At 37.4% G+C, this 13,363-nt stretch overlaps 1 protein-coding gene across 1 annotated transcript; it reads left to right on the top strand.

Moving 5' to 3' along the window:
* The first annotated feature begins 7,528 nt into the window (after positions 1–7,528).
* Positions 7,529–8,514, top strand: LOC111261203 (uncharacterized). The gene has a single exon (XM_022834511.2). The coding sequence runs from the start codon at positions 7,589–7,591 to the stop codon at positions 8,255–8,257; it is 669 nt and encodes a 222-aa protein (XP_022690246.1). The 5' UTR covers positions 7,529–7,588; the 3' UTR covers positions 8,258–8,514.
* The last annotated feature ends 4,849 nt before the right edge of the window (positions 8,515–13,363 follow it).

Genomic DNA, 13,363 nt, shown 5'->3' with positions numbered 1-13,363 from the left:
TGACCTATAATACGCAATTTACGTTTCTAAATGTCCGTAAATTAGTCCTAGGATTGTTAGGGCTTTGCTCGTTTCGAATCCCGCCGACAACACAATTGAGTGGTATCACATAAGTTTACACAATGTGCATGATATCCAAGGAAATGAAATGGCAATTATGTTGGAAATACAGTTCTTATTATATCCTGATGGACTTACTTGCACCATTGGCGTAAATAAGTAATAACGGGCTCATAGAAAACATACAACAATGACTCAAGTAGGCAAATCTAGATTTGGCGGTTATGTCGAACATCTTAGTGCAAAATCTAATAATGACTAGACACGAATGAGGAAACGTTATTTGAACAAAATTTAGTGGTATATAAATTCATAGTTACGTTTATGTGGTATGAAATTCAACAAAATTTGAGGATCTAAAGTCTAATCGCGTGAAGCAAACTTGCTATTTTCGAATCATATACAGTGTTTAAGATATTATATATATATATCATCTTACAAGCCTAAAATCATATAAAATAATAAATAAAAAACAAAAAAAAAATTAATCAGTCTAAAATGATTGCACAGCTTAAAGCTTCGAATTTTTATCAAAAAAATGTAAAATATCAACAAATAGGTAGTTTGGCAATGCTCTTCTGCAAACTGAATGATAAAAGCGATTTCTTGGTATCTCCACCTCCAAATGTAAATCAAGCCGATGTCGATTAGATCACATGTAGTTACCCCTAGCGTATGCTTTACTACGATGCTAATTATAAAAAAGACTATAGATGAAGAGTTGACCTTGCGTTTGGTGCAATCTAATCTCTCTTGAGCCGCCGTCCGCGACTTGCACTACGCGAAGTTAAATAGTGAAATTGGTTATTTTTTGATTCCAGATGTTGCTAAGAAAGTACGTTTTCCGCTCTATATAATTATACGAAACAGGCTTAGCCGGACGCGTACACTTACCGCATATCAAAATTATTATAACACGAAGTATCCAGAGTTTTTTTTTTGCTTCATTTGGTCCCAAGCACGCTACCGAGAGAGTTCCGTCGTTGCCTTTGGGTTTATTCTATCGGTAATAATGATGTTCAAAGAATAGTTACAAGAATAGAACGACTTTACTAGTTCATAACGTCTATTACCAGCTATAGTTATTATGAGCGTGATCAAGAACTTGTCTCCGTCTTCAAGACGTTGCGTTCTTGATCACCATAATCTGTAGCACTAACCAGATAGATCGCGGCAATTAAATCGGACAGCTCTAGATAGTCTTTCCGTATCAGCAATAGCAGGGGTATCCTTTGCTGAAGTTTTCCCGATATGTATTTTGTGGCTAATCGGGCAAGACAGCATAAGTGTATCGGTACCTCAATGTCTGAACGAACTTCCAAGCCTTAGTGGCTAGCTAAAGTAATTTCTTATTCAACCAAGTATACAGTGAGTCCTAAAAATGTATACACTGAAATTTAATTGAATTTCTTTTCTTGAAAGGATATGGTGCTAACACAAATGAAATTCACTGCCAAGATCTGCTTTATCATGCGTTCGGCGGTACTTTGATAAATATGGCGAATTTGATGATTATGAAAACAGAGCACCAGCACACTAGAATTGTGACGTAAGAGCATATTTATATACGGATATAAGCAGATGGGTTGGATGGAGAGGTACCGTAAAATACCCTGTTTGTTCCGTAGACCTGAGGCCAATGATTTTACTCTTGTCGGAATACCTCTTGTCGGAACGACACTAGAAGATTAGACGCAGAAATTGAGTTTGTGAATCAATAGCACATTGCCATCGACACTATACTGACCAAAACAGTAATAATTTTGAATATCTGCGGTAATAACAAAAAGTTAGGCATTTTATGTGGATCCTTTTAGAATTGAAATATTATGTATAAAAAAAAAAACTAAAGTTATAATAATTCAAATATTCGGTATAAAATGCTGAAATTAATAATATACTAAAAATTTGATATTATTGTTTTCTATATCAGTTTTCAGCTCACTGTCACAGCTGTAGAACCATACTAATTACTTGCAAGAAATTATATTGTCTAAATACACCAGATGTTCGGAAGTTATGCAAAGCTATAATATTGTAGGAATGCATAATTGAGAGCTATGTTTATCTAAAAAGAAAGTAAAACTATAAACGTTACTAGACACGACCTTCAAAACTCTAAAGCTTTGCGAAGCCTCTTATGGCAGTGCCTCATTTTCCAAACGCCTTGTTTTTTATTACCTAGCAAACCCCGAGTTAATAAGCTGTAATGTTGGCCAATTGATTGTATTTTGTTTTCCGACGCTGTTTATATAGTCATACTGTGAATTCATATTACACCCATGCTTGCGGCTGCCATTCAATTCGAGAAAAACTGTGGAATTCGAAGGTCATAAAACCGTTGAAGTACGTTTGCTTTAGGAAGAACAATACCCGAAGCGGAGAAGAATGTACGTTTCATTTAATGCGAAAATGCGTTGTGGTTACTCTGTACTATACAAAATCACAATGCAGCCCTGAAAACGTTTTAATTTGTGGTAAGGCAATTTTGATATCTAACGATTACAGTAACATCAAACGATCTCTAGTTAGCGTGCCAGTAGCATCGTACTTTAACACTTGCTGTTTTTAAGTTACAAGGTTGGAATTGCTCTTTTTTAACTGTTTTATAATAGTTAACATGTTTTTCTAACAACCAAGCTATTTCTTGTAGAATTGTACCATCCTTACCCTGCCAAAAACGTTTTATTGCAGTTCCTTATTTTTTTTTACCAGAGAAATTCTTAAATGTCCTTCGGCACATTCAAGATCCATTTATTCGTTGTGCTTTCAAAGATGTTACACTTCTCATGATACTATGCAGATTACTCCGAAAGAAATTGGTGAGGCTGCCAAACGCTGTTTGAAGAGTATGGTTCACTTCTGGTATTTTGTTGGGCTGATGGCTATAAGACTAAAATGACGGAAAATTGTGAGTATAGCACTAATATACCTATTGTCCGTCTAAAATTCAGCATATCTTTTTGATTATATGTATAGTTGTCACTTAATAATTAGATCGTAAAATCAAGCGAGTAGATTGATAAACCACTCATAAATCAACTATGCGAATTTAAGTTAACAGGTTAGGCTCCATAAAACTGTCAGCAGCGAAATTTACTTACTACAAATCGGCCAAAAGTGTCCGAATACGACTTGAAAGATTATGCTTTACCATAAATTCCTCGCATGTAGACTAGTATGTACTTGAAGTGAAAATGGCGTTGATGTATATATATATATATATAATAATTCAGGAGAATTATTTTGACTCGGTGGCTTGGACGGCTAAGTCTACAATAGATCAAGGATGACTACTTCACGGTCAGCTGAAGGTGCATAAATAGTGCACACTTTGTTTCATAAGGACATTTAAAAAGAACACATTCATACACATACTCACAAAATCAGAAGGAGTTCTTCATTAAGTATCGAAAATATGCTCATATATGCGCTTTAGCCATTCTTTCTATGTAAAAAATGTAACCGACATTTTTGCGCTCAATGCGCTTGCCCTGCTGGCTGCGTTCTTACAGGAAAAAATAAACAAACAATGGAATGACGGAGATACGCTTCTTCTTCCAAACGACAAGTTTGGCTCAAAGTAATAATGGGTGCCTCCTTCTGTCCTCAGTCCTACGTAAATGACTTTTTTGAGAGGAGAAAAGCAAACGGAACCTGGTCGGAATTTTGCTCTACGTAGCTAGTCATTTGTTGTACTCCAATTATAGTAGACCTCGGCTAAACTTCACATGCCAGTAACTTATCGGGATTAACAGTCAACTTGGGTAGAACGGAAGCTGTAAAATTCAGGAGGGGATCAGCCTCGTGGCTGGTGGTACACTGTTTTTTTGTCAAATTTTTTTTTCGCTACGTCAACAGATCCCTGTATCCTAAGCTGCCTATCACCTCCAGTGTCACAGTTTCACCTTGCACTTTACACAGAGATCTAGGATAGCTTGCTCGTGCCAGCGCTCCGCCTGTTTTGGTTGAAAGTAGAGCCTATAACGACTTACAGAGCAATAATTTTGGAAAACCTTACTATTAAGGTTTTTAAATTATTCAACTGAATACAGACCTTCTTCTTGAAAGCTGCTCTTCGTATGGCAAGAAGTGCACTAGTCTGATAACGCCGCGGTGCTTATGGAAGATTGAAGATCTTGCCTTCGGCTCTCGGGAATCGATCCTTTTTTAAGTGACTTAGAAAATGAAAGTAGGAGTTCGTCAAAATTGATGGTGAATTTTCAAAGACGGAAACGACGAAAGATGATGACTGGAAGGGCTGAATAAGACAAACTGTCATATTGTCACGCGTTTTGTAATCTATAGTATTCACTTAGACACCTTAAAAGGTTATTTTATTTATTTTATGTGGTTACGTAACTTTGACAAAGCCTGAGCAACAATGCTCTTCGTAGACTTTTCATCATTACTAATTACGATAAACAGACTTACATGTATATATATATATATATATAGAGATAAACTTGAGCTGCCACTCACTCCGTAGTGGAGACCTTTACTTAATATTAAAATAAGCCGATGTACATGAAACAGGTACGTTTCGTATTAGGCATTTGTTTTGAGACTATCGGGCTCTAGTTGCAGCATCAGGTCTCTTTGCTTTATGTGGTACCAATCTGTTTAGCTTAAAAGCCGAAGTTATTCATTCCTTGCATAATGTTTTCCGGATAATCGCGCTTTGGTCTCTGTGCATGTGTAGCTAACCTACTCGGATTCCTAGAGCCGTTGTCACTGGCTATTGTAGCGACACAAACAAATGGATTGGCTGCAGGAAATTTTTCTGTATAGTTTCATACAAGATCTTGGGATTAAATAGGGCACACTTTAGCCGAATTGAATTATTGAAAACATTTTCACAGTACCCTTGCAGAAGTCGTTGACCCCTTTTTCTGATTTTCTGTTGAAGACTGCTTTGTACAGGAACGGCTAGTCGGGAGCAACTTTAAAATGACACGAAAAAACTCTAATCTTCCGTAATTACAAACTTCATACATTTAACATTTTATTTAAATACAGCGCTAACAAAGTAGGTCTTCTCAGCTTTTTTCGTGGCAGTTACTCGCCTCGCTATCTCTTTGGTTACTTTTTAGCATAGTTCTGGCCCTAGCTCTGAAATGAAGGCACGGACATTTTTCCAAAGTTTTTTAATCTTCTGTAAATAACCCTAGTATACCTTGATTTTTAGGTATCTTTAAAAAAATAAAGACTTCATTCCGCCTAAAGATCAGCCGTTCACCGAAATCAATCTTCAATTAACGCGACAATAGCGATGTATGAAGCAAACCCTTTACACCAATTTGAAGTGCAAAAAAGCGTGAGATCGTCTGCTAACGTATGGAGCTTACTGTTTCATACTACCACTGAAAAATACCAATAATGCCGTTGACCCGCATGCTACATCAGACAGTGGTTTTTCAAAGCGATAGCCCCTCAAAATATCCAAGTCGCCACTTCAGAAGCAAGGCAGATGCATGCTAAGAACTGAGCGACGCGAATAACTGCCATGAAGGAAGTTATATATGCCGGATCTTAGCTAAAATCTCAAATGTATAAAATTTGTATTGAAGAATGATTTGTGATAATATATTTAGTATTTTTGTTGGTAGCGTTCTTGTGAAATTGCTCGGGAGTGTATGGCCATCCCTATATCCAATTAATAAACTAGTAGCTGTCTAGTAATAAAGATTAAGCAATCTTACCCCGCAGGTTTTGTGTTGCGCACATTCCCCGTTCAAACTGAAAATGGTTTAGCCGACACATTTCGTTTTAACTTTAGCCAGAGTGTGGTTAAAAGTCGAAAATCAATGAACGAATTTTGACGGCAATCTTCTACGGCTCCCTTACTACGGGATCCTTGTTATAAACAACTTGATACATTATTATACACCGATATTAATAACTCCGTTTTATGCAAGCGCATAATCTATGTATAATACTGTGCATTCCATATTAAGCGTTTCGATCTTCTCTCTGCTCTGATGGTCGTGATATCAATGTGAAGCAAACGAATGAGGGTCAGAAGTGACATAAAATAATTCGTATTATGCACGTTGACTATGTATGATAACACAATAAAAGGGTTAGTCACAAATGATCGTTAAGAACTTTAATATAATGTACCCAAATTGAGACAACTTACTTAACATAATTGATGATTTGGGCATATTTGATCGATTTAGTAGTTATTAACTATCTGGGTTGCATTTATTATTTGATGGCCATGGCAAGGCATCTTGTGTTTTCAGGCTGGACAGTGGATTTGATTTTGTAGGATGTTATGCTGTTGCTTGATCGTGTAAACAAACATAGAATCGAATGCGTAGATATCTCTTTCATCAAAGCGTTGTTTGCAAACAATTTGAGTGAATAGCAATCTGTTTCCGGAACTTATTGACCTGTGGCCCCATTTTTTCTGATAAAACGACACTTATTGCTTCCCTGAAATGTAACTATCTGTATCTGCCGCCCGGCTCCCCCCCCCCCCCCTCCCCATTAGAATTGTAGCCCATAGTACACAAAGGAATCTATCCAGAAAAAACATTTTTATTGCGCTTTTGTATATGAAACTACCAATATGAAACTGTACAGAAAAATATTCGTAATTTTTCTTGCCCATTCAGAGTGTCGTACTGTGTCGTTAGCGGCAAGTAGCAAGCTGTCGCGCTGCCATTGATCGCGACGACAACTGTTGACCGCTACAGATATGATCTGGCTCGTATTTTTTTCCTATTCGCCTCCCTTACTCAACTTACTTTGACTAGACAAAAAGAGTGGTTTATTTTGAAGCATGATGCCTAAATATATATATATATATATGTGTAGAGCTTTGTTTTCTGGCATGATATTACATTTCAGTATGTCACTAATGCAATAATACGCTCCTTAATGACCTTAATGTTAACTGCGTTGACGTCTTACATGCTCTTTCATTCCAAACAGCAATTATACCCTTGGGACATGTGCATTGTACGGCGACGGTGGTACAGATGTAACGTGTTAATAAAATTCGTATTAATCTTCTGGCTCATATCACAGAGTAGCTACCAGTGATAGCATGAATATGGTTAACCTTTATTTAGTGGCGTTGATTGGGGCTGTTGTTGCTGAAGCTCGCTCTACTGTTGCTGCTGCTGCCGTTGATGTGGCTTCTATGTTACTAGCACTGCTGCTGCTAATGCAGCACTTGCTACTGAACAATCCACTGCTGGTAGCTCGACATCCTTTCTGGTGTATTTGGTGTCCAGCGGTTTGCTGGCGCGGGCGGCGACCTTGACTAGTTCTCTGATGACGGACTACGTGCACTTTGTATTCAGATTGAAAAAGTAGACATCAAGCAGTGGTAGCAGCGAATACAAGACGGCTTGTAGCTAAGTATTTTAACTTGCGACCCTCCCTCGACACTCGGCCGCTCCTTAGCTCCCTACCTGCTCTTTGCCATTGCTGGAGTGGGAGGTATATAAGCTAGCCACGCAAGCGGAACTAGTATAGCATCATCAGTGAGTGACTGGTTAACGATATCAGCGATATGCGTCCCCTAATTTCCGTACTTGTTGGAGCTGCCTTCATCGGGCTAGCTGTGGCCACCGGTGATTATGGATACGGCGGGTATGGAGCTGATATCGGAGCGTATGGAGGCCATGGATACGCTCAAGCGCCTTCAACTTCCGTTGTTGTAAACAAAGTCGCCAGGCCAGTGCCCGTGGCTCACCCTGTGCCCACGCCGTATGCCGTGCCTGTTCACAAACCTGTCCCTGTCTACAAGAGCGTCCCCGTACCCAAGCCCGTGCCAGTGCCTCAAGTCATTGAGCAGGTCGTGCCCGTGCATAAGGAGGTGCCCGTACCTAAAGAGGTTCCTGTACCCGTACCTGTCGAAGTTAAGAGGCCCTACGCTGTCCCTCATGAGGTTAAAGTGCCTCGCCCTTATGTCGTGCACGTACCCAAGCCATATATCGTTGAAAAGCCCTATAATGTACCCGTACAGGTTAAGGTACCCCAGCCCTATGTCGTGCCTGTGCACAGGCCCTATGCCGTCCCCGTCAAGAAGCCCTACCCCGTTGAAGTAAACGTTGTTAAAGAGGTCCCTGTTGCCATTCACAAACCCGTTGCTGTGCCTATTTCTCCCATCCACCATGCCGTGCATGCTTCTCCCCTTTTGCATGCTGCCTCCCTCACTCATGGATACCACAAGGCCTAAGCCGTGTTGATGGAAAGATACATGCATTCATACACAAATCCTGTGCACACGCACTAGGGGTATTATAATTAGCACAAAACGTTTAATCAATGTTAGGCCCTAACCTTAAATCGTGTCGTTTGTAAAAGGCGTTTTGTGTTGCTTCCGGCGACGCGACTTAATACCAATTCTGAATCGCCGACCAACAAGCGTTGTCATGTAAATTTGTAAATCTGTTTGTTGAAATAAAACGACTGGAAGGCAGTCGCTTGCTCATATGTCTTCATCCCTTTAGTAGCCATTTTAAGGGTCTGCGAGGTTCTCTTTAGTCAATGAACTCCCTAGTACATATTTACTATCGGCATCTGATATTCGCTTAGTCCGTTTTTGAGGCATAAACTGTGTCACTTCCCCTTAGAAAAATTTTAAGGAGCTTTAAAGGTTTGCAAGACAATTTTTTGATAGAGCACCAATGGACAATCTCAAAGACTTATTGGTTTGAAAAAATGACATCCTTGTAGCATTAGAAAAACATTTTGCAGCGCTCTTTATGATGAACGGATCAAAATGTGTTTCTTTGCTGCCTTGCTAGGGATTGAAAATTGAAGGAAAATATGCTAAAGCTTATTATCAACTTTGCCTTTAGAGTAACTTCCTTCGTTTACGCAAAGGGTATGGTATATGTATACTAGATATTTCCGCTTAACAACAGTTGACGGAACCGTTATTGGGCACATCCGCTGGTCGATTTGAGGTCTAACCGGTTTGCGATGTTTTACAAACTTCTTGTGTAATAGCTAGTAAAACCGATTAGCAGGAGGAACTTTCGCTGTAACAATGTGACACTGGCGCAACTTGAAATACCATTATACAGTGACATTTTCGATTCCCACAGCTGTTATAAACACCATGTTCGTGTCGTATGTTGGGGAATAAGTTTAGTTTACATAATATAATTATCATTAAATTACTTTTGAATAAGAAGTTTTACTTGAGTTGTTTAAAAACGAAAGAATTGCTCACCGCCAGAATTGACGAGCAAAGGAGAATTCATTTACATCGAACCTTAGGTTTGTCAATGTGGTCTTTTTGAATATCAATATGAGCGTTAATTGGTTACCCTGCTGAGATAATGTTTTAGAAATTAAAGCATTTCGAGTATGATATTTCAATATAGTCGTTGTTTACATTCTGAAATTAACGCTCTTGCAATGTCTAAATGGTCGCCAATTCATCATAATACCTAATTTCGATATCTGCCGTCTTTTGTTGTATTTTATAACTAATTAAAGTACACTCCAAGCCGCTAAGCATAATTATTATATTACTATAATAATTCCGCACCAGAATTACAACTATAAGCTTGTAAAGTATGAGAGCTAGGACATACGTGTACATGGATGGGATTATACGAGTTAGCGCCGTAAATAACTAACACTTACACCTTTTCAAGTATTTTATCTCGTCGAAAGCCGTCACGAGCAGGCTCACTGTGAAGTGTTTACCTCGACGTTAAGTACTATATGACATGTTTTTTTTGCATTGTTGTTATTGGTGGTGGTTGACTATTCAGCACGTAGTATTTAAGTATGAACTCGCCATGCGGATGTTTCTTATGGAAAAAAGATCTGCAAGAGTTCGACGCGATAGTCATCATTTTGTTGTTATTGTTGCAACTGCCGTTATGATCATGCAAAATTGATTCACGAGTCTGAGTCGGTTTGCTTCGTACGTGGTTATGGTCCCTTCTACTACCGCACCAAGTGGGATATTATTGCAACTTAGCTTGTTATTTGGGTCGATCATACTAAGCTACCTTTTCAACAAACACTGATAGCGTTAATAATATAATTAATGCAGCAATGCCATCTATGCAGATTAAGAACAGCTTCGTAAAATTGTGTACACATAAATAGTAGAGTAAGGAAATAGTGAAAGGAATTTACAGTCATAAGAAGAGAATGGTGATCCAAGCAATCAGATTTTACAGGCTTTTTTTATTAATTAGTTATAAAGATTTACAATATTAAATTTGGTAAAAAACCTTGTGTTTCTCGAATGTCTTGAAAACTGTGATTTCTGCGGAAATATTTTTAATACGAGAGTTTTGAAAAGATCAATATGGGTTTCTATTGAACATATTCTGGTTTTTATTTGAATTCTATCGTCGTGTTGCCGCTATACGAAATTTGGTTTTTTGCCCTAGAATGCAACTTTTGATCAGTTAAAAACACCAGCTTATTTATTGAAAACAAATATGATATACAGCTTTAAATTTTTTTAAATAGTTTTTTTTTAAATTTTTACTTACTTTTTTTTCAATAATAGTAATAATACTTTTTATAATTTAAACTTCGAAAAATAGTAGGTTCAAGAAAAAAATATTTTAAATGGAATCCGCCAAAACGAGTCTAGCAGGAATAGGAAGTCCTCACGAAACGCAAAACATTTATGTTGAACACGTGTTTGTAAAATTCACTGTTTTAAAAATTGATGAAACTTTTTTAAATGAAAAAGCTATATTCTGACCAAATCTTAAAATGTATATATTCGCATTTCCGCACTATCCGATATTATTGGGAATATCAGCTATTTACTATATGTAAGCAGATATGTCGGTCGGTTGATCTAGTCGATAATGCAAATAATAATTACCTATACCACATAGGTAATGCTTGTTTGCATTTTCTACTACCTACTATATTATCCCGTGTCGTTTTTAGTCTCAAGTCGTTTTTAGCAATTATCTAGCGTAATTGTAGTCAGACCATTTCTATCAACGAGTTCCAGTAATTGTTTAGAGCCAGCATGGTTCTCAAGGTCGAGGCTTTTATTGTTAGATCTATCAATAATCGAGTTCGATATTATATCGGTAGCGCTTTGAGCCAGCTTCACTCGATAAACAATGAAGAACATATCGTGGTGGATTTCAAAACTACGATACATGATTATATGTGGAAGAACATAGCATTGGCTTCTTCTAGCTAAATTCCTGTATTCAGGAATGTAAGTATTACAAGGGACTAATACAGTAAAATGCTAAATAATCTAGTGGTCTTCATATTTGCTAGCTGATTTGCGTTGTTCTTAATCTTCAACTCTAAGAATCTATGTGGATCCATTAATGTCGATCTCGGGTACTATTTAATTTTTTATACTAGCTAACTAAATACTTCTGATTACAATTCTCACCAACATGATTTATAGCAACATGATTTATTTATGTATATTTATTCGTGTGGAGCCTTTGCATGCATTTATGCAATTACATTTTACGACCCTCCATATGACCATTTCCTTGCTTTTTAACAGCTTAGGGCTCTTAAAAGAATTTTCTTTTTTTTTTTAATCGTCTGCTATCTTGTGTGTTCTAACCGTTTACTAGTCTTGGACCATTTTTCAAAAAAGCCGATGTTCTTTGTCATGTGTCATTGGACAATTGTATATCAATAATGGTTGAAAGCTTAGTAGCGTTTTTGGATAAGAGCACAGCTAAATTAATATACTTGTGTTACATAGTCTAACTTTCACTTGATGGAATACTGTCTTGAATTCAATTTCATTTGCGACAATAATCCGGTGCGATTAGTGTTTTTTTCCCGCCTTGAACTACAATTCTATAATTACGATTACTCTGTTCCTACAAGTTTATTGTGTGTATTTCGTCAACGATGACGTTCAGGAAACAAGCGTGACAACGTAATTTATAAGTAATTTAAAGGTATGTCCATTGTCGTAGTTATATTCACTATTGCTTCCAAGATTCCAATACAAACTTTTCTTTGCTCGGGCTAAAAACATTCCTTTCATATTTCTTTGTTATTTTTAAGAAAAACCTTTTTGCATGATCAAGCAAAAAGTTCTGCTCTTAGAACTTTTATAACGCATACTACAAGGTAAATTAAGAATATGTAATCCTCTATTTACGACCGCTAACTGCTCAGGCACGTTCGCTGCCTGTGTATCACGGCTTTCGGTATACACACTTTAAATCCAGAAATGTACTTAACTAGGTACACGAAATGTCACAGCAACATCAGCTTTCTATAAGTTTCGGCAGGCATTCTTCTGTATTTAGAAAGTGGTTTAGAAGTGAGTAGTTGTCATCGTCAGAGGACCTAAAACTGTCTTACCGCAATGGACGATGTGGAAGTCTTACGTTGAAAGTTTTTTTAGCCATATCATTCATCCTAACTCTTAATCAACCTCGGAACATAAAGGTACTATCGTTATATTTGTGGGTACAGTTGGTGAGCTTACTCATGTAATAGCTCACATGTTTCTCAGTAAGTTTCCTTTATACTTAACACTTTAATCTTTTTGATATGATACGGTTGAGATAGCACACAGAGGAATGCTTGTTTTTAACCTCTCTTCTCCCACTTCGCTGTACTCCTCTCAGTTTAATCTAAGATGCCTAGCATTTACAACACAACGATTAGATTAGAGCTTGATCAATCTGTTATTCTGATTTATCGTCCTGAAAGAAGAAAGCTGGAAAAGCCTGAAAGAATATAAAATTGTCTTCTGTAGACAGGATCGGGAAAGAGAAATTTCGTTATTGACTTCAACTCTTTTCTTGCTCAGTACTCCATTACTTTTTAGACACTGCTTGCGGCTAGAAAGCATGCTCGATAATTTTCTACGACCTTTTAGTTTCAGAAATATCGTAGCACAATAATGCTTCTCTTAGACATAAATGACTTGTTGCAGAAGATTCAATGCATATATGGCCATTTTTCATTTTCGCATTATTGGCACCATTTTGGGATTCAGGACGTGGTCTTGTGCGGACCTACTAAAATGTGCTTGAATTCCAACATATTTGTGATTGACATGTGCAATTGATTAACATGTGTAATTTTTGCAGTTTGACCTAACTTCCAAGATATAGGACCCAGGTGCCAGTGATGACATGATCATACAGTCATTAACTTTAATAATAAATAAATGTCGTGAATCTTTTCATGATATAGAAATATACAGTCAAGGTAACGGCTTCGTTATTATTGTTTAGCATCGTAATACACTCTTAGTATATAACCTGTACGGCAGCGTGATACTTGTGTACATTAAGGATAGTATCATATAACAATTATATGATGTCTATCGGGTATTATTATAGGA

This window comes from Varroa jacobsoni, unplaced genomic scaffold, assembly GCF_002532875.2.
Source record: "Varroa jacobsoni isolate VJ856 unplaced genomic scaffold, vjacob_1.0 scaffold_532, whole genome shotgun sequence".
In the NCBI taxonomy this organism is placed as follows: domain Eukaryota; kingdom Metazoa; phylum Arthropoda; class Arachnida; order Mesostigmata; family Varroidae; genus Varroa; species Varroa jacobsoni.
This window is presented reverse-complemented; position numbering and strand designations above follow the sequence as displayed.

Bases quoted from the DNA above. Each gene is read 5' to 3' on its own strand.
- LOC111261203 (XM_022834511.2), top strand. From the start codon at position 7,589: ATGCGTCCCCTAATTTCCGTACTTGTTGGAGCTGCCTTCATCGGGCTA.